Source organism: Uloborus diversus, chromosome 6 (genome assembly GCF_026930045.1).
Source record: "Uloborus diversus isolate 005 chromosome 6, Udiv.v.3.1, whole genome shotgun sequence".
Taxonomy (NCBI): domain Eukaryota; kingdom Metazoa; phylum Arthropoda; class Arachnida; order Araneae; family Uloboridae; genus Uloborus; species Uloborus diversus.
This window is the reverse complement of record NC_072736.1, coordinates 113,241,788-113,262,730: the sequence shown is the minus strand read 5'-3', so window position 1 is coordinate 113,262,730 and position 20,943 is coordinate 113,241,788. Positions and strand designations below refer to the sequence as shown.

General features: G+C 33.5%; 1 protein-coding gene across 1 annotated transcript in view; it reads left to right on the top strand.

The window, feature by feature from the left end:
- LOC129223961 (uncharacterized) overlaps positions 1 to 18,256 on the top strand; it is a 157,458-nt gene extending 139,202 nt beyond the window's left edge. Inside the window, exons 3-6 of the mRNA XM_054858345.1 lie at positions 466 to 1,319; positions 7,945 to 8,107; positions 13,047 to 13,215; positions 17,441 to 18,256. Coding sequence (XP_054714320.1) covers positions 466 to 1,319; positions 7,945 to 8,107; positions 13,047 to 13,215; positions 17,441 to 17,636 — 1,382 coding nt within the window. The 3' untranslated portion in view covers positions 17,637 to 18,256. The remainder of the gene's footprint in view (positions 1 to 465; positions 1,320 to 7,944; positions 8,108 to 13,046; positions 13,216 to 17,440) is intronic.
- Positions 18,257 to 20,943: the final 2,687 nt, after the last annotated feature.

Below are 20,943 nucleotides of genomic sequence, written 5' to 3'. Positions count from 1 at the left end.
GTAGTGCTTTGAAGACGTCGTCTTACCTTCTTTCGTGTATGCTGTCATAACCTCTGACACCGTACCTCTTGCACACCCCAAAACCTTTGCTGTTTCCGTAACCGATGCTCCACTTAAACACGCCCCAACAATCATTCCTCTTTGGAACTCTGTTAGGTCTGACATCTCAATTTATTACAGAAATTTAGAACCAAGCACGCAACATTTGTGACTACTGTTGACACACTGATAGGTTCCTCTTCACGCTCACCAGGTGGCAGACTTCTGTTGCAGGTGGCGTGGCTGTACTATAGGTGTGAAATACGGCATACTTTTTCATAGGTGTTCATATTATTTTGTCCCCCATCAGTATATATATATATATATATATCATTTATATATATATATATATATATATATATATATATATATATATATATATATATATATATATATATATCATTTATATACTGTTTATTTTTTCAGGTTGTTGCTGTTCTGGTTCCTTAATGCAAAATGTCCACGATACTTGCCTTGTGAGAAAGAAAATAGTTGCTTATTCCCATCACTTTCCCCACCACAACCACCTCTCGAACAGTACTTTCGGGTCTGATGGACTGTGCACGGATTATCACCCCGGTAATCCGACGTTCGATGCTACGAAGCATCACGCGCCGCACTTCGGCCTGTCTCCTCCCCCACACTCTCGGGTGAGTTGCTGTTCCTGCAGCGAGCTCCACCGAGACAGCAATCAACACCATCCCCAATCGACCGGGAGTTGCCTTCAGTTTCTATCTTCACCAAAGAGTTCAGCAAGTCTGGTGCCTTGTGAGCAGTCTCCGTTGGACCTATCTCTGGCTTCGGCAGCCGCCTCCAACAGCAGTGCGGATTCTGACATTCCTTTCCAACCGGGACAGTGTCCCAGTCCACTGTGCTGCCGGGACCTGTTGCTGTTGCGGACATCCGCCCCGCACGGATGCCAAACGAACCAGTTCCCCGTCAGGAAAGCTTGCTGCAAGTGCGACCAGTCGATCTGTGGGAACGCGATGCGGTGTTCCGGCAAATGCGTCAACAGGCTGGACCAGCCTTCGAAATCGGCTAACCATGTCGGCTTGCTGACGTCTGTTGTTAGCCAAGGATCTGTTCTTCCAATCGTGTCTGCGTCTACTGTTACTACTAAAAACGTACCTCAAATAACGACGGATAATTTAGTGACGACCAAAAAGGAAAAAATTGTGTCTCCCAAACAGTCCAGCAAACTCGCGGCATCGAAAAAGAGACAGTTCGAGCATGGCTGGAGTTGGAAAGGAAGACCAAGGGAAAAGCTTATATGCCTCACTGTACGTAATGTATATTTCTTGATGTTCTTTTTTCTGTCTCTTCAGAGTGAGAACAGCAGTGGCAATAATTTCGTCGATCACGTTCTCCTGCGGCTGCACGTGACTTTTAATATTTCATTTTGTTCGCAGCGCGCATGTGCAAAACCTCAGCGATAGGATTTTTCTTAGTCTTGCTTCTTGCCTTTTCTCATAACATTTGCTTGTTACATACAAGATTTTTTTTTTTTTTTTTTGAATGCTACCTAGAGTGAATGTTAACTTTGAATATTACCTGATTTACTTGCGTGGTCTTCTGGCAGTGAGATAAGTCATGAAAAACTAATCTTTAGACGTGTCTGATGACCTGGAGTTTGGTCCTTTGCTATTCTTTTCCTTCGTCTTTTACAAATTTTAACTTCCATTTTATTCATTTGTATTTGACAAGTATTGGGTGTCTATAGTTAAATGGCCCTACTTTAAAGTTGTCCAGCGGCGAAACTATTGCTCAGAAATTAACTAAATTTAGTGTAGAATATAATGAAGGAATTAGAATTTTTTTGAGCGAATGAAATAGTACAAAATTTCGTCACTAGAGGGCGCTTTTATACGTTACTATACGTTTACAATGGTTTTAAAACAAATCTTTCATCAGAACATGTTCAACATGACGGCTATCAGTTTCGTCTGCCTTTTGGAATTGTTAGATACAGTGCGGCGCAAAAATTTAAGCACAACCAAAATATTTTGATAAAAAGAAAAGTATACACCGAATAGCTTTGAAACTTTTACTGTATTTAAACAATCGGCTAACAAGTTTATGTTTTGAATTTGGAAACAATTTAAAGAAATTAAAGTAAGAATTCACAAAAAAAAAAAAAAAAAAAAAAAAAAAAAAAAAAAAATTGCTGTCGCAAAAGTTTAAGCACAAAAACGAAATATTTGCATTTAAGAAAGCATAATGGTGTTACCATTGAATCTGATGAGCTCGAATACGCGGTTTTCCATTGATAGGAAGAGATTATGGGAAGTTTCGGGAGTGAATATGTACCTCCTATGTACCTTCCTCGATTGCTGATTTGAGCTCTTGAACATATTGCTTCCCTATCTTGTATACATCAAGTGAGAGAATTACCCAGACGGTGTTCTATTGGACTGAGATTTGGGCTGAGTACTGGCCAGTTCATTACACTGATATTTTGAGACGCAACCCATTCTTTTGTGCCACGGGAAGTGTGTATTGGAGAGTTGTCTTGCTAAAAAAAATCCATTTAGGACCACTTAGGACTTCACCAAATAGTAACAAATGCTCGCTTAGGACATTTTGATACACTTCTGAATTTAGTCTGCCCTTCATAAAGCTAAGGGGAGAAGTTTGTCCGTTGCAGCAAAAAGCGCACCATACCATGAGCGAGCCACCACCTTGTTGCCTACTGAATATGTTCTTCAAATCTTTACTCAAGTCACGCCAGTAGTATGAGCACCCATCTGGACCGTCTAAATTCTATTTTTTTTTTTTTTTTCCCCATCTGAGAATATAACACTAATCCATTCATCAGTATAATGCATGTGATGTTTTGCCCATTGCAGTCTTGCTTGTTTGTGAAGCTGTTTCAGAAAAGATTTACGAGCTAACTTTTATGTCTTGATAAATTCTGATTTGGTTATTCGTCTGCGTATGGTGTCAAGTGATATTTTTGATCCAAGTCAAGTTTTAACTGGCTAAGAGACGAATTTCCAGTTTGAGCCATAATTTCAATTTTTCTATTCTCACAAAAGGTAGGTTTTCCAGTCTTCCTGAGCGATGCGCAGGTCTGAATTGTTTCCCACGTTTCAGAACATTGTATAAATACCGCGTTTAGACCGATTTAAAATCACTGAAATTTTAGTAACGGATTTACGTTTAGCTTTCAACTCCCAGAGTTTCGAAACCACTTCAGGCGAGAACTGCAGAGACTTTGGTTAACACGTTAAGCCATTGATGTACTTTAAAACTCGTTGAAACGAACTGCACTGGTCTTTCACACTTGACGTTTCAAGAGATATTCGCATAAAATTTGTTTTGTGCATAAACTTTTGCGACAGTCAAAAAATTGTTTATTGTACTTTCTGATTTTCGTTACGGTTATATTTTTCAAAATTACAGACCCATATCTAGGATTATACTAACCATCTACAGTAGAAATTATAAAGCATTCCGTTGAATAGTTTTCTTTTTAGCCGTCCGCATCATGCTCTGGGAAATGCTACGAACATGTCGTGGTGTATTTAAGAGGTCAAGTTCTAGGTTTCTCATAATTTACGAGACGTTTCAAATGCCACCAAAGCTAAAAGTCACATGGATCGAGGTGTGATGAATGATTGATTTCATTAAAAACGGCCTCTAGTGGCCAGATTTTAAACTATTTTTTTTTTTTTTTAAATTCGCTCAAGCAATTTCCCATCCCTTTACTATGTTGCAAAACAAATTTCGTTATTTCTGAACAATAGTTTCGTCGTTTAACAACTTTAACCGGGTGGTCGTTTAATCACCCTTGTAATTTGTCGAATACAGTTCAGGCGCAACACATATACAAACCTGTATCGGTTTATGTTTGGTGCATAATACAGCTCTCACACGGTGTATGTGTGTGTCTTTTTTTATTTCTAAGAAAAAAAAATTGTAGATTTTTTAAAAATTTATTTCTTTTTATTTAAAACTAAAATTGAATTCAGAAGTTATTGTTTATTTTATATTTAACTATTAACTTTTTACTTCCTTTTACAAAAAAGGAAGTATTGTATTGACTAGGACCAGCCTAGCTGGGCCCAGAGCCTGTTGCTGGTCGTCACATTTGTATTTATATTTGTATTTGCTAAAAAAATTTCACTCAAAAATCGGCCTTAATTTCCATTTTGCTATCCCCCGAATGAATGTTGAGTTTTTTTTTCCAACTCGACCACACGTGGATAAGTGCCTAAGAACATATAGACACCCGAAATATTAATTTTGACAATAACCGAGTTAATTACAACGAGTTTTCTCGTGAAGTCCGTATGTATGTATGTATGTATGTATGTATGTACGTATGTATGTGTGTATGTATGTCGCATAACTCAAGAACGGTACGTCCTAGAAAGTTGAAATTTGGTACGTAGACTCCTAGTGGGGTGTAGTTGTGCACCTCCCTTTTTGGTTGCATTCGGATGTTTCAAAGGGGGTCTTTTACATTTTTTGGGGGGGGGGGAGTCATCGTTAATTTCAATGCAATCTCAAGTGGTGTTATAATTTGGCAAACACTTAACGATGTATCGCCAAAATTTTTGTCGCCAATTTTTTTCGCCAACTTGGCGACAAATTTGGTTTTTTTTTTTAAATTTGTCTCAATTGTATTATTAATAACTTCTTTTGAAGTTTGGAGTAGGAGAGCAGTGGGTACAGTGAGACCAGTGAATCGACAGCAATTTATTTTCTGTTTGGGTATTTCTAAAGCGGTAAATGTTTTAAAAGTCAAGTTGACATCCTGCTAACAGTATTATAGAAAAGAGGGTGCTATGAAATCTGGTTTATGAAAATTAACTATGCCATCATAGTTTGACCCAATCGAACTAAAATATCTGCATTGTTTGTTGCATGTTGCATTGTTTCTAAACTTAGAAAATCTGTACGGACTAGTGTTACTAATCTTACATTAGCCTATTATTTAACGCTTAGTTTAGCAGTAGAATGATGTTGTTAATTTTATTTACTTTTTTTCTTTTTGCCTGAAAACGGCACCAACTGAGCTTATATCTAAATAAGGGGATATTGATATACACCATTAATTCGTATCTCACTGTTCCCATGGTACTTTTATATTAAAACAGGATAAGTTATATATTGAATAAATTTTATAAATACGTAGCTTGTTCATGCCAGAGTTGGCAAAAACTCGGGTTTTTTTAAAAAAGCCCATGGACCCAGGGTTTTTTGGGTTTTTTTTAAATAAAACCCAAAAAACCCAACTGAAGCTGGTTTTTTTTTTTAAAGAAATGTGGTTTTTTTTTGTCTTTTTTTAGGGAAAATGTGGGGTACTTGTAGCATATTGTAGCGTAAGTATATGGACAAAGCGCAAAAATTGTCTTGTTGTAAAAAAGCTGGAAAACTAGTTAAAATTCAGCGTTTTCTGAAGAAAAGTATAAAAGACGACAAAACCCAAGAATGGTGAAGTTTCAGATTTTTTAGTTTTCATGATTACCAACAGTTAAGGCAAAGTTACTTCTCGAGTAAGAAAATCTATTGTTCGTATTTATTTGCTACTACTTTTTTTTTTTTTTTTTTTTTTGCATTTTACTTTCCTGTATTTTATTTTGTTATGCAAAACTACTGTAGAACCTCAAGTAGATTTTACTCCCTTTTTACTGAATTCCAGCTTAATCAAGATATTTCTTATGTTGCCAGTTTTTCTATTTCTGTGTACAAACTAAGAAATAGTAAACTTTTTCGTAAGATAATGAAAATACTGTACATCCTCTTCTGTTTTCTGCCCGACCGTTTGAAAAAACCTGTTAATTTCTAAAAAATATACCTTGTGTTTATTCAAGATTTGTGACGTGTTTGTTTGCAGGATTTGTGACGTGTTTGTTTGCAGGAAATAATTCACATGAAAGCATTTTAGCTAGAGTAGTTTCCTCTGTACAATCTACAAATATTGGGAAAATCAGACGTGACAGGACTTAGTCAAAATAATTTGAGTCCATTTATTGATCAGTTAAAGAAAAAAGTTAAATATATTTATTTAAAATCTTTGAAACATTTTTTTAATGCTGTTAAGAGTTAAGAAATACTATTTCAAAAAATTCATTTTTTATGTCCAATGTCTGTGGTGAAGAAGAAATGAAAAAGAAGTTTAAATTGTGAAAGTATGTAAATTAATTTTTAAAAAACTTCTCAGAAAATTTAAAAAACCCAAAAGTGGGCTAAATAATGGGTTTTTTTTTTAAATGGGTTTTTTCAAAAAAACCCATTGGGTCCGACCCAATTGGGTCCAATCCGGCCAACCCTGGTTCATGCGAATAAAAATAAAATAAGTTTGAAAGCCCTGCGCCAACAAAATAAGGATGTTTGAATGGAATTATGAGGATTAGAGCTTAATAATACCAAATAACTACTTCAATTTTGTTTACTTTTTCTATTTAAATCAATTATTTTTTATCTTTTCATTGCAATATGCTAAATGCAATAACATTTTTCTACACTTCAAAATATCAACATGCTGAGAAAAAAGGAAGTTAAGCTTATTTGTAGATTTTCTGAAACAGATAGGAACGAAGTTGTTCTACTAGTTGTAGATAAAGACTACTGTGAAAGAATTCTGTCCTTTCCAAAATGTACTGCATCAGAAGATGGCACTTTGAACCAATAAAGCGATCCATCTCAGTTCCAAACAAATACGCGGTAGATATCACTGCTATGAGTTAAGACGACATGAAATTTACCTTGCCAAAGAAAATTAACTCATACGAAAACCAAATAGTAACGATCATTCATATTTTTCCAGGTAAGTTTAGATTATTTCGAAGTTTGCAAATTCAAAAAATATGGCTCACTATTCCAACATACTGAGGGAACAATGAGACGAAATTGCATTTCGGCTATATTTATCTTTTCCTTTGTGTAAATTCGTAGCTTTTTCAAAATCCACTTTAATAATGCCTATCACCAGGGGCGTCCAGAAGGGACACCTGTTGGCCCGGGCCCGAGAATGAAGTGGGCCCAATACTTTTGAAACTAGGGGTGAAATATAGAGGTAAACAATTTGGAGGGGCCCGGAAAAGTCATTTGTGACGGGCCCCAAAAGTTCGCTGCACTCCCCTGCCTATCAGTGACAAATATTGTACCATTTGGAAAAAAATTGATTTCTGTGTTTTTTTAATAATAACGAGCTGATGTGTGCATCACATGACTTCCTATTACTCCAATTTAATGTCATTTCCCCATTACTGGCAATTTTAATGTGATTCAATAGTTTACTCTCTAAGTATCACCAACAGTGGCCAAATTGAGACAGGTTTAAAAAAAAAAAAAATAAAAAAAAAAATAAATAAAACGCCAAATTTGTCGCCAAGTTGGCGACTAAAAGACAGGTGAAAAATCGCCAAGTGTCTGCCAAATTATAACATCACTTGAGTTTACATCGAAATTAACAGTGATTTTCCCCCAAAAAGGGGCAAAAGACCCCTTTAGGAACATCCGAATGAAACCAAAAGAGAAGGTGCACAACTAGACCCCACTAGGAGTCTACGTACCAAAATTCAACTTTCTAGAACTTACCGTGTTTGAGTTGTGCGACATACATAAGTTCAACAGACGTCACGAGAAAATTCGTTGTAATTAACTAGGGAATTGTCATTATGGATATTTCGCGTGTCTATACGTTCTTAGGCACTCGTGTGGTCGAGCCGAAAAAGAAAAAAAAAAATCAATATTCATTCGGGGGTGAGTAAAATGGAAATTAAAGTCGATTTTTGAGTGAAAATTTTTTTGCGAATACAATACTTCCTTTTTTGTAAAAGGAAGTAAAAATGCAATAAAATTTTCGTGTCTCACTGTACTCGCTGTTCTCCTACAGTCAAACCGCCGCAGGGGTGACATTTCATAGAAATTTTTTTTTCTTCTTCTTTTTGGCAGAATGACTCTGCTCCGTGTATGAGGCTATGTTATCCAAGTGTGCAACACAAGGAAGGGGACACAATCAGTGAGAGGGACTGCGTTCTTTTAAGGTCGGGTCCTAAGGACACGGACTTGCCATATGTCGCTAAGATAGCTACATTTTGGGAGAACCCTGATGATGGTGAGTATTATTATTTTATTTTATTTATTGAAATATATTTTTAGCGAAATTTAATAATGGGGTTGTTTCCTTCAGTCAAAGGTAGTACTTTTGTCACTAAAATTGATAGAAAGCAAAAAAAAAAAAAAAAAAACCATGGACCCAGAAAATACTTTCATTTTCGCAATAGTTATTTTTTAATTAATTTTTTTAAATGTCCGATTTTTCGAACAAGGCATGGTCTTTATGACGTCACAAATGATGCACTATGGCGCATCTTTCTACCGCATTTCCACGTTATGATAATCAAGAGGCGAATTACAATTGCGCTCTACGCTTGCTATCAACCATATCGTTGCCAATACACGAGAGTAAAGATTCGAATTAAATATTTTGGACCATGAATGGCAACACTGAATGGCATTTCATCATTTGTGATGTCATCGGCAGAAGCGTTAAACGATGAAAGAGCACCGATTTAAGTAATTTTTTTAAAATATAAAACTTAAAGAAATTATTTAAAAAATGGTCAGATTCTATGTTTTTAAGCATAATTTTTCAGAAAAAAATACTTATAAAATTTTGGAAACGACCCCATTGAGACGCAAAAGTGGTGTAAGTCACTTTTACGCCGTTAGCAGAGGCGGCGATTGGGACTGAAAAAAGAAGTGGGGGAGAGAGAAAAACGACAACTAAAAGCATTAAAACTTTTAGCGGCAGCTAAAAAAAAAAAAAAAAAAAAAAAGAAAGAAAGAAAAGAAAAGAAAAAAAAAGAGAAAAGTACAAAATTTTGCTAGGGCTGGTTTTGAGAGCATATGAGTGAAAATTGATGTAAATCTAGCAACTTAACTCACGTTTTTCTTAAGATTTTGAGGAATTTTGTGCACAATAACTTTCTCCGAAGAAACACTTAGACATTGATTAGATTTACATTAGTTACCCCAAAGTATTCTTAAGAAAAACAATTGATTTACTAATATCTAAACAATGAATACATAAATTAGAAAATACTACTTGTGCTAAATAATGTTTCTTAAACAGTTATACAAAGTATAACAAATAATTATGTTCTGGAAATTTTGACATTTCTGCTTTTTTTATAATTTCTAGTTTTGGTTTCTAAATTGGAAAATAAAGTAATAAATGAGCTTTAAAAAGTAAGGGGGGGGGGATTGCCCCACCGAATCGCCGCCACTGGCCGTCAGAAATTAGATTTAATCTCATTGTCCTTCATGCGAATGTGATAGAAGTCTATTTTCAACCATTGGCCGATAGACAGTAATCGTAAAACGGAACAGCAGTTGGGTTTTGTGCAAAATTGTCTACTAAACCATTAAATTACTCAAAATCGTTTTTTATTGACTTGCACCACTTTTGCTATCAACGGCTCAGTTATTATATTAAAATCGGTATCTTAGAAATATTTTAACTTGTACTTTGCCGCAAGTATGGACCAAATAGGAAATGTCATATATTGGTAGATTTTGATGCTAGCTCGCAAGGTCTTGCGCATTGAAATCATCGCCTGTATGGTATTCGCGCAGAATGCTAACTGGATGTAGAATGCGTAAAATCTGCCTTATTAAGCAACGAAGCATGATTTCATGCATTCAGGTATTGTACGAAACAAAGAGGAAATCAGCTAATGTTCCTTTTGTTGTTTAATTGTTAAATGGCCTGACTAAGAATCAAAATTTTTAAAATTAGTTTGAACAGACCTATCTGGTCACTCGTTTACGCGCTTAAGTAGTGTAGGTATAAATCAGTAAGTGATGTGCATTTAAAAATCAGTAAGAAGTGTTGATCTAAGAATACGATTTCAATTAGACAGGTTTCGGTGACGTTGAAAGGTTTGATGTAATTGGAAGGAGTTAAGAAATAATAGGAATGTATTAAAATAGATTTTGCATTTGTTCAATTCAAATGCGTGCATTTATCTACATATTCTGTAAACCCATACATTAATTATTTTACTTTTTAAGATAAGCCACCCACGGATGTTTACTGTATTACACAAATGTTGTTTCTCTGCTAACATAGTGTCAATGCAGAGAAAACAATCTGCCTCCACTGTCATGATTTTCCAAGACGAAGTGTCTGTTGTTTAACGGCAAGGATTTGGGGGGAAAAGTCAGGTTATGTTCTTGAGCAAGTAGTGTAGTAGTAGTAGATACGTTTAGCAGTAAGATATGATTGCCTTCAGTAGAACCCAAATTATATGCGCAGTAAAGTCATCAAAATTTGCGTCAATTATGCACTAAAAATTCAAGAAATATGCTCTAGATTTTTTCATTCGCGCAAATAAACGTTTTCATATCTGAATAAAAATATGAATGGTTTTTTAGTCTTGCATTTTTTAAATATATTTCGGCGAAAGTATGCACAAAAAGTAGTTTACATATTAATATTATGCACAAAAAATCAGGCGGCACGAGAAATATTCTCAGGTTGGCCGATTTTTTGTTTTTTAAGAAGAACTGAATATTTTTTTTGTAATATTTCTTTTATACAAAAAAAAAAAAAAATCTTCAAGTGAGTGAAAAACTTATAATATATAGTTTATTGAAAATTTGCCGTTTTTATGCAGTTATATGCCTTAAAGTCAAAAGAAACAGTAATATAGTATTGCACTAGCTTCGTTTCCCAGCTTTGCCCGGTCTACTTTGGAAATAAAAGTTGTATCAAGTGGCATATGTTCAACGATTAGACTTAAGTAAAAGAAAAAAAAAACATAATACAAAATTTCCCTTCCGAATAATGATGACAGATATTGAAATACTTTTGAGAAATTAAAATGAGAAAGAAACGATGAGTTTAAAAAGCGTAACCACTGGTAGGGGGGGGGGGGGGGAGACACAAAATAAAATAAGTTTAAGAAATTAAAATGGGAAAGAAGGAAAGAAACAATGAATTCATAAAGCGTATAGTAACCATGCCAACGCAAAATAAAATGGTTAACAAGTTTAATGGAGACGAGATTTTTCGAGCTTGATTTAAAAAGACTTGTAACTTTTCCCTTTGGAGATAAAAGCTTAGTTTTTCGACCATGGGTCGAGATAGATCTGGAGTAAAAAATGTCGTTTTTTCCAATGGTGTCAAAAAGGAAACGGGGGGACAATTCTTTCACTTTTTAAGTAGTGCCTAAATTTCAGATAAGCCTAAAAAAATTCGACTTGAAAACGCGAGTATCTCCCGCCGTGATTTAGTTAGGGCATTGAAACAAATTGCGGGGAACGCGGGAAAATCTACTCTTTCCAACAATATATAATATTAATATATGCAAGTAATTTTTCACACCCATATTCGGGAATTAATGTGAAAATTGGGCCTAAATTGAAATTAAGAAAAAAAAAAAAAAAAAAGAACTACTCATCGAATTTTTTTCGAACTACATAATTCGGGCTCTAACCATCAGCAATTCAGTTAGTCAGCTTGTCTTATGTGTGCATCGATTATAAAACTATTTCAATAGAGTAGTTATTCAGGAATACTTAATAAAATTCTAAACTACTGGGCTTATATATTTTTTCTTTTTAGTTTTTTGTTGGTTTTTACATTGTCGGGTTTTTTGTTTTTATTTTATAATTATTTTTTATTTTACCCTTTTTAGTCCATTTTCATTGACTTAGTTATTATGATCGTAAGACGGCAAATTTCGCGATCTTGTCATTTTATTGAGAAAGTTTATATAGTGAGGATTATAAGTAACTTACGGTGGTCTAAACTACTGATTATTAGTCCCTCTAGGCAAGAGCGCCCATATAGGGGGGTTCAAGCCCCTCCCCCCTTTGAAATTAGAACTTCCTTGCTTTTAGTACTTTTTTCTTTGCAAAAATGTGAAAACATTTCTTCTCCAGTCGTTAATGATTAAGTTATTAAAAACATCATATTCTAATAACTCCAATCTGCACTAAAATCAGTTTCCATGGGGAAAATATCCTGTTAAACCACGGAGAAAATATCTGAGACCCCCCCCCCCTTACAATTTTGCACATGTGCGCCTTGCCTCTAGGGACCTTACTCGGCTTAAAGCTACATATGCTTGACCTTCAGCAAAAATGCGCGTATTTAAGTCAACCACAGCTATATTTACAGCGCGGAAAAGTCGTCAATCGAATCTTTCTTCCAAAACTAAAAAAGCCCGTCAAGAGAATACATGTCGCGAAACTCAGTCTCCTGAATCACGACAAAAACAAATGCAACACGTTAGAGATGAAAATCGAATTAGTAGACTTAGTAAACAAAAATATTCAGGCAACGAAAACGCTACCTGAATTTGTCGCAGGCAGGTAGCGTGCGAAAGGATCCCGAACTGACAATATAGCGACTGGTTGTTGATATGGTGAATTTTGAATACTGTCATGTGTTTAGTGACACTCTCAAGGTTAAGACAAATCGACTGATGTAAGATTTATCAAGCCTGGCAAAGTGGTTTAGCCTGTACAACGCCAACATACATACATAGATTCATAAACACATTACCCTCCTTTGCGTCGCGCACGCGCAGTTCGGTAAAAAAAAAAACAAGCCTCATTTTTTATTATACAGACCCTGCATATCAAAATATCCGATATATCTATCAAACTACCGGATATTTTCGAACCCTGCAATTGGCTACATTTTGCATCTGACCTTATTTTTAGTTCGTGCCGATTCAATCAAGATAAATGTTTTCCGTAAAAGTTGTTTCTCTGCAAAAGTAGTGTCTGTACAGAGAAAACAATATACAGTCGCTGCAATGGTTTTCCAAGACGAAGCATCACTGCAATACGTCATAATATTCACTTTCAGTAGTTCGTGATAAATACTTTTCACGAATCACTTGAAATCGTATAATGTCTTGAGATAACTCAGAAAGAAAATGAATTATGAACTGCTAACAAATAACTTGGCAGAGAGTAACTATCATGGTTGACTTGTTTTTTTGCTTCCGGTTTATATGTTTCGCTCTGGTTTACAGGGGAAATGATGATGAGCCTCCTGTGGTACTATCGTCCAGAGCACACAGAGCAGGGTCGAAAACCTGGGCAAATGGAAGATGAGGTCTTTGCTTCAAGACACAAAGATGCTAATTCAGTTGCTTGCATTGAAGACAAGTGCTATGTACTTACGTATAACGAGTACTGCAGGTAAGGATTGCTCAGTATAGTACCCACAGTCGGGGGGGGGGGGGATACAGAACACGGTAACACGTTTAAAAGCATTTTTTATCTTTGTTTTCATTGCTTTATTTTTCCTTTAAAGAAGAAAAATTTGAAATACATCTTACGTTGTTGTGTAAAACATGACTCGTGAATATCTCATCTTCTGTTTTGTTCGTTAGAATGCAATCAAGTTTGATTTTTAGACTAATTTAATCATGAAGATTTTATTTATTTAAGACGAAAAAAAAAATCCCACTCCAATCAGTTTGAAGCGAAGGGTCATTGCCGATAAAAAAAAAAAGTATATTTTATCGGTAATATATTTAAATCAGGGTGGCGACAGATCAGGGAAATCAGGGAGATCAGGGAAAAGTCAGGGAACTTTATTAATCAGGGAAAAGTCAGGGAAATATCAGGGAAATTTGAAAAAATAACAAAATATCAGGGAAAATTGATTTTATGAAGAAAAAAAAAATTTTTTTTTGCTTTACGAAATTAAGTACCCTTATTCCCTACGCATTTTCCGCCAATTATCTGTTTAAAAAAAAAGTAAAATTAATGAGGTGCGATTAAACGCTGCCGCATATTTGTGCATCTTTTTTCCTCAACGTCAAAGTATTGAATCTTACTTATTAACCACAAGATGAACTTCCTAAGATTGCTTCTGTGTCTGTTAGGTTGTTAATTTTACCTAGCTTGAAATGTCCTTTTACGCTTCCAATGCTATGTAAAATAAACAACCATACAGGCAAAGAGGAAGCCTTCATTAATGCCTTAGCTCCTTTGCCTTTATTCCGTTGTCTCGAAGTAATTAGCATACTGTAATCACGATTTCAAGAAGAAATCTTTGATTTTCGAATTAATACTAGAAAAGCTTAAAAGTTATTACTTCCTCGCGTTTTAAATTTAATCGCTAAAATTGAACTTTCAATAAAAAAAACTTTTGTTTTTGCCGTTATACTATTTGTTGTCACCGCAGATTATAAAGGTTTTCTTTTCTTCAGACTTAAGTGATTCTTTAATTTTATAACCAAGTTGTATTCTTCTTTTATATATTTTAAAATTATCTTCTTTTCTCTCATTTTCAAGTTCTTTCTTACGAAAGGAATCTAAGATTTTTTTTCGTTACATACTGAAATCATTTGAAATAGAGTTAACTTGTGCACTTAAGTAAATATCTTTATTTTTTTATTGTTAAAATGCTGTATTCATTCATTACAACCTATGTTCTTGATTAGAGAAAAGCTCCCTATGAATGGATGTCAAATGGTTTCATCTGTTTTGCATAAATATCTCAATTAGTTATATAAGAATAACTACATTACTTCTATTATTTCACTATTACTTGTTATTCTTGCAACAATTATTATACTGTTTGAAAACTTAGTTCAAAATAATTTCAATTGCTTTTTAGTTCTATCATAAATACACATATGTTTTTAAGAGTAATTTTAATAGTTTCTTAAAATTCTTATGCTAAGTGGTTTCTGAAAGGAAAGTTTTTTTTTTTATTTTAATTTTCTATAATCTTTCCAGGTAGAAAAATTGAATATGCTGTTTTGTAGGCTTTTTTTCCCTAACCATTTTATTAAAAAAGTAGCATCTTTTTAAAATATATCTTTAGTTCAACAACTTTACACAACTTAAAACGTTTAAAATACTGCATTTTATACAAACATACAATGGATTTCAAGTAGAGCAAAGAAAGAAAACCATTATCATTGGTAACGTAAATCAGGGAAATTTGGTGAACTTAATCAGGGAAATCAGGGAAAAGTCAGGGAACTTTTTTTCACAGTTCCTGTCGCCACCCTGTAAATAAAAGTTAAGCCGATTTTGATCGATGCCTACACTTGTTGTCGTAGTGGATATGAGTTGATATAAATAAGTTGGAGTGCAACTCGCCGCCTCCCCCCCCCTTTCCACAATGTTATTCAGAAAATAGGCTTTTACAGCTTGGGTGACTTTTTCTTCTCGAAAGTACTTTGTTTTCTCTTCACCTTTTATGTTCTATGGTACTTCCCTTCTTAAATATCGATATAAATCGCAATTATAACTAACAAACTATAACCAGTAAAAAGAAGTAAATCTATGTAGAAGCTACATTTTATTGCGAGAAATACCATCGCGACTTTCCTTTTCTGTTTTCTTTTCTTTTTTTTTTTTGATATTTTTTTTTCCTTTTGGTTTTTGTTATTTTCTAGTTTTATATTTCCCTTCCTGCGATTTGTTTACGCGAGTGCAGTATGAGACCCCAAATTTGGAATCCCAAAACCCGGAAGACCCGAAAAACGGCACCTTCTCCCTTGAATATATTTTTTTAAAAAATCAATTTTTTCCCCACCTATTTTTCTGTTTTAAAGTTTAAAATTGTTTACGTTCAGTAATTACTTGTTGAAAATATTGTACTACTTTTAGTTCAGCCTTTTTATTTTTAACTTTTTTCGCTGCCACGTGTTATGCGCAAATAAGCGTTTTGCTGCGATTGTGCAGCAATCTTTAAACATCCACTTTCGGTCAACGATACTTCTTTTTTTCTTCTTATAAGTATGCAATACAAAGCCTGTTGAACAAAGGTACGAAATTATTTTCAGCAAAAATGTTTTATTTATTGTATTGATCGGCACATTATTGTATAGTACAGGAATGTGTCAGCCACTCAAAAAAACCTCTAAATGACCTTTTCTGCGCCAAAAGTGCGATTTTGCATGCAATATTGAAGTTCCTTCAGCATATTTCGCAGATTATCAGCCAAGTCTATGAATTTGGAGCTTGTTTTTACGATTTTTTTGACTTAGTCCCGATTTTTTGCGCATTTCACAATCCGATTGCAACCGCTTTTGAAAATCTCGATTGTTTTAATTTGTTATGTGACTCTGTTCCTTTGACTTGAAAAATTTTGTATTGACCATTATTTTCAACCATTCTTATCTTTTGTTTTCAGAAGAAGAGGACTTGTAAGTTTGTCTTCTTACCACGCCCACTCGAAAATGTCAATCTAGTGGCATCCAAATATATCTAAGCTAATGCCATCTGTAAAAATTAATATTGTGCTCCAGTTTTTAATCTTGGGTTTCTGAAGATTTTAGGACAGAAAATTGATCTCTAATTTTGGTTGGAGACACATAAGATAGTAAAAATCGGGAAATTCTGATGCTCTGGTAATGAATATTAAGCAAATTAATTAATACCTCTTTAAAACTCACTTGTAACTTGTTGAGGTAAAGTTTTCAAATTTATCCATTCTTTTTTGCTTTTTTTAGCCTTTTTGAGTTTTATGTATACATATATCTTATGTCATTTACATGTGTTGAACTACATAAATGCAAACAAATTAAAAAAAAATAGGTATCAAAGCACTATAACCTAAATGTGCACAAAAGTAGTGATATGTTAAGCAAAGTAAATATGTGAACTAAACTTAAATCAGTGTATGATGGCAAATGTAGAGCAGGACATGACTTGTCTTTTGTTAAAAATATTAGCCAAAAAACAATTAATAATAAATGTAATTAAGAGAGCTTCAGTTAGTACTTGGAGTTACGGCTTTTTTGCATCCTTAATCTCCTTTTTTATTGTTTTATCATGTAACAGGTTTCTGTGCGTGAAATATACATAGTTGCTGCAAAATTTAAATTTTTGCTGCAGCAAGCTGCTTCAAATTCGCAACTTTACTGCTCCAAATTCTACGTTTTACTGCTCCAAGCTCACAATTTTCCTGCTCCCAAGATTGCTCCAAAAGAGAGTTTTGGTTGGCACATCCCTGATAGTAATAAAAAGTTACGTCCGCGGACTATATGCCACTGCAAATTGTCTCCGACTTATGTTTTAGCACAATGAAGTATGCTATCACTCATGTTGATCAAAAAAATAAAAGAAATTAAGCAAAACCAGGAAAAACGTGACAAATACCTCACAACTGGAGAGTTTTCACTGTTTTTGAGTCAGAATCCAAAATCCGGAAAACTCCCATATCTAAAAATATTGCGGTCTCGAGCATTCCGGATTTTGGGTCCCATACTGTATGTGAAATTGCTTGTCCTGTCTAACAGCGAGGCTGATGTTGAAATAAGGTTTTCAATGAAAAAATATGACAGACATAAAAAGAAAGATGTGGTCCAGAAATTATCGCTTTTTTGTATTTATCTTGTTTGATTTCTATTTTTCAATAAAAATTGTGTCTAAATCCTTTATTTACCTCTTTAAACAGGTATAGGGCAAGTCTGACGATGGAAGAGGATACAATATCCAAGGCATCCATGCTGGTTCCTGAGCTGGCTGACGGATACCCGAGGAAAGAAAGACTCCCCAGTGATGCCGTGGCTAGTGATATCGTGTTCTTCTGTCGCCATGTCTATGACTTCAGGACAAAAAGAATCCTCAAGAACCCCTCATCGAACACTTAAAACAATTCATCTGAACTTAACAAGTCTCGTGATAGCAGCTAGTCTAGACTTTGAAGGGAAAGGTACTGACTTTCTGTTCTGCTATGATAACAAAAAGAAAAAAAAAGGCATTCGTAATTGCATATCTGCCAGCTCCTAATTGCACAGGATCAGGAACTTACCTGACTCTGGGAATTCGCGTGCTCTTGACGTACTTGGTTGATATTTTTAGTTATTTCTTAGTATTTTTCTATAGTTTACTTGTTGCAACTTCTTGAAAAAATTTAGTTTTTGAAGATCCTCCTGACAAATTTATTGGTTTTTGTAGCTGCTTTTTTTAAGAAGTCAGTTTTTAAATTTCATATGAAAAGTTCAATTAAAAAATTTGGTATCAGCTTGGGAGCAATATCCGGAAATTTTTAATATTTTTATCATGGAAACTTTCTACATGTTGAAATTTCTTTGTTAAAATTCTTTAGTTATAATTCTTCCTTTAAAAATCCTTCTGTGTCAACTTCTCTGAAGATTAAGTTTCTCAGCGCACAAATTTCAAATAACATAGTAAATTTTACCTATTTTTCTTTGAAAACTGTTTTGTTTTCCATAGTATCGTTATAAAAGATCTTTAATTTTAAAAACTTCTTAAAATGTCCTCATGTGAATTAAAATTAAAAAAAAAACTTTTTTTAGGAATCATTTTTAATTATATTGTATCTTCTTTAAAGGTTTTTTCTTGGGTCTCAATAATAATTTTTCTGTTTTTTAAGCTTCTTATTAAAACGTGCTACATCTAATTGTTTTACTCTTAAATTTACGTTGTGATATCAGGGGTTCCCTAAGTGGGTGTCGCGAAATGCCTGCAGTATCAATCTATACATATATAATAGAGATAGAATAGGGTACCGCAAGAAATTTTTTAATTCTACAAAGTGTGCCGCAGTTCGGAAAACCTGTCTTTATTTATTGCTCCTATCGGTAAGGTCAAAATCAAGAAAACAAAGGAAAAAATGGAAATAAGGGATTTGGTTAACAGCAAGAATTATATTTCAAACATTTTTGTAACTAAAGTGAAAGTTGCTTTTTTTAGCTAAAAAATAAACCAAAAGTTAAAAAAAAAGGGGGGGGGGAGACATTATAACTAAAATCATGGTTTTATAAAGTGTACGATTTTTTTTTAGTAGTCTAGATACTATTGCATTCAAGCTAATATTCTAAAAACTAGAAATTTATGTGTGCAGCAAAAATTATATATATATATATAATAGCAAAAAAAATTTGTGTGTCGGTTCTAACTGTTGGCAGGTATGCAATAGGCTGTTTTGAGGAAGAAACAATTTATCTAAGGTTGCCACCTCATGCGTTTAATTGATAATGTTTCTCAAAATTTATGAGACATTTGAGGAGATTATGTGTGAGTTGAAAATTCTCTTAACTATTGCATTGTTGTTTTGATTAGTCAATTCCAAAAGATTTTCTACATTGTTCTCTTTTTATTTTCTTTGAATAGTAATTCAAATCAGAAAATGTTCATGAGAATTGAACGTTGTACATGAATCAATGATTAGAGCATTTTCTAAAGTGAACATTTTAGAGAATTAAAGAGTTTAACTAATGCAGAGTTTATTTTAGTGCAAAATGCTAATATGAATAAATATTATATTTATATTAAGACGTAATGTATATTTTATGCTTTATTTTATTCTTAAATCTTGTGTCGGTAATTTTATGAGTACAAAATATTTTTAATCGTATCAATTTACTCACATTATAATTTCTTTATATTTTAATTGATGGTATGTTTATGTTAGTATTCATTTGTTGAACTTTTTCGCAAAGTTACTTTCGATTTAAATTGTGTGTTGTTAAAGTACTAAATTGAAAATCGCATTACTTAGTTTCGTAAAAATATTTTTGGAATTAGTCATCCACAGAATACTGTTGGTATGCAAATAAAACTGGTCACATCAGACTTCTAAAAATAGAAGTTAAAATGACCCCTGCCCTCATTTTTCCTGTGCAAAACAGATAAATGAGTTAGAAAGAATGTGATTAACATTTCATAAAAGATGTTCAGAATTTTGTTAATGCAGATTTTGTCAATTTTATTTGCATACCAATGATATTCCAGCATTATTTAACTTATTGAAAGGACTGTTTGTAATGAAAATCATTCATTTGCATTCGGATGTTTTAATAGAAAACTTATGATTAAGAAATTTAAGAATAAATGTTATCAAAATTACACTGAGAAAAATATGTTTGTTATGCATTATAAAGAAATGTGTTAATATCATTATCATAAACATACATGAAAGTGATTGTGATATAGTGAAGTCACCATTTCTGTGTTTTTATCTGTCAAAATATTTGTGCACAGAATAGCTGTAATATTATTCTGTTATTTTAGTAATTATGTGTATAAAGATCAGTGTCTACTATGGTAAACATTGTTGGACACTAAGAGAAATATACTTTGTAATGTTTGCAGAAATCTTTTATCACAAAAAGATTTTATTGTTGTTCAAATATGCAAAAATAGGAGATTCCTTGAAGTATTAAAAGTTTGGTTATTGATATATTTTAATGCCGAAGAGAGTAGAAACTGCAGTATTTGACTCCAAGTGATTTTTTTTTTTTTTTGATTTTTCGGTTTTGCAACAAATTGAATATTAACCAGATTTAACGTATAGCTAAATAAAATAGATCATTTTCCATCTCATGCTATAATTGCTTGTGAAAAATGTGAAATTTTTGGTGATATTTCTAACTTTTGCCAATTCCTGGTGTCATGGCGAAGGGAACAAGTACTTTTTACATTGCAAGTGTGAACATTTAGTGTAAACAAATTATGTTCAAAACAAAAAAAAAAGAAAAAGCCCCTTTTTTGGTTAGATTAGATATATCAAAATAAAATCAAACCTAAATTTAGAATTGGTATAAACCTGCTGCCACGTTGAAATGATTGTTGACAAAATTTGGCAACCCTGTCAAGATTCTTCCCACATAATAATTTCTATATTTCTTTATTTTCTAAAGTTATTAATTTTCAAAATGAGCTAGAATTAGTTTTTACTAGTGTTTTACTAAAAAGCATGTTAGAAGGGAAAAGATGTTGCTCATTGCACAAAGTCCTCCAAGTGAAAACATGAAGTTGATGTAATGCATCAAGGAAAGGCGACAACAGATATGTGCATTATGTTATGACATGGCATCAATTCCATAAAATTAATTCCTATAGTTTAGAGCACCATAAACATGTAACAAAAAAAAAATCTTACGCAGAATGCAACCACCTTTGAATTGTAACAAGTTAAAGTTCTCTTTTTTT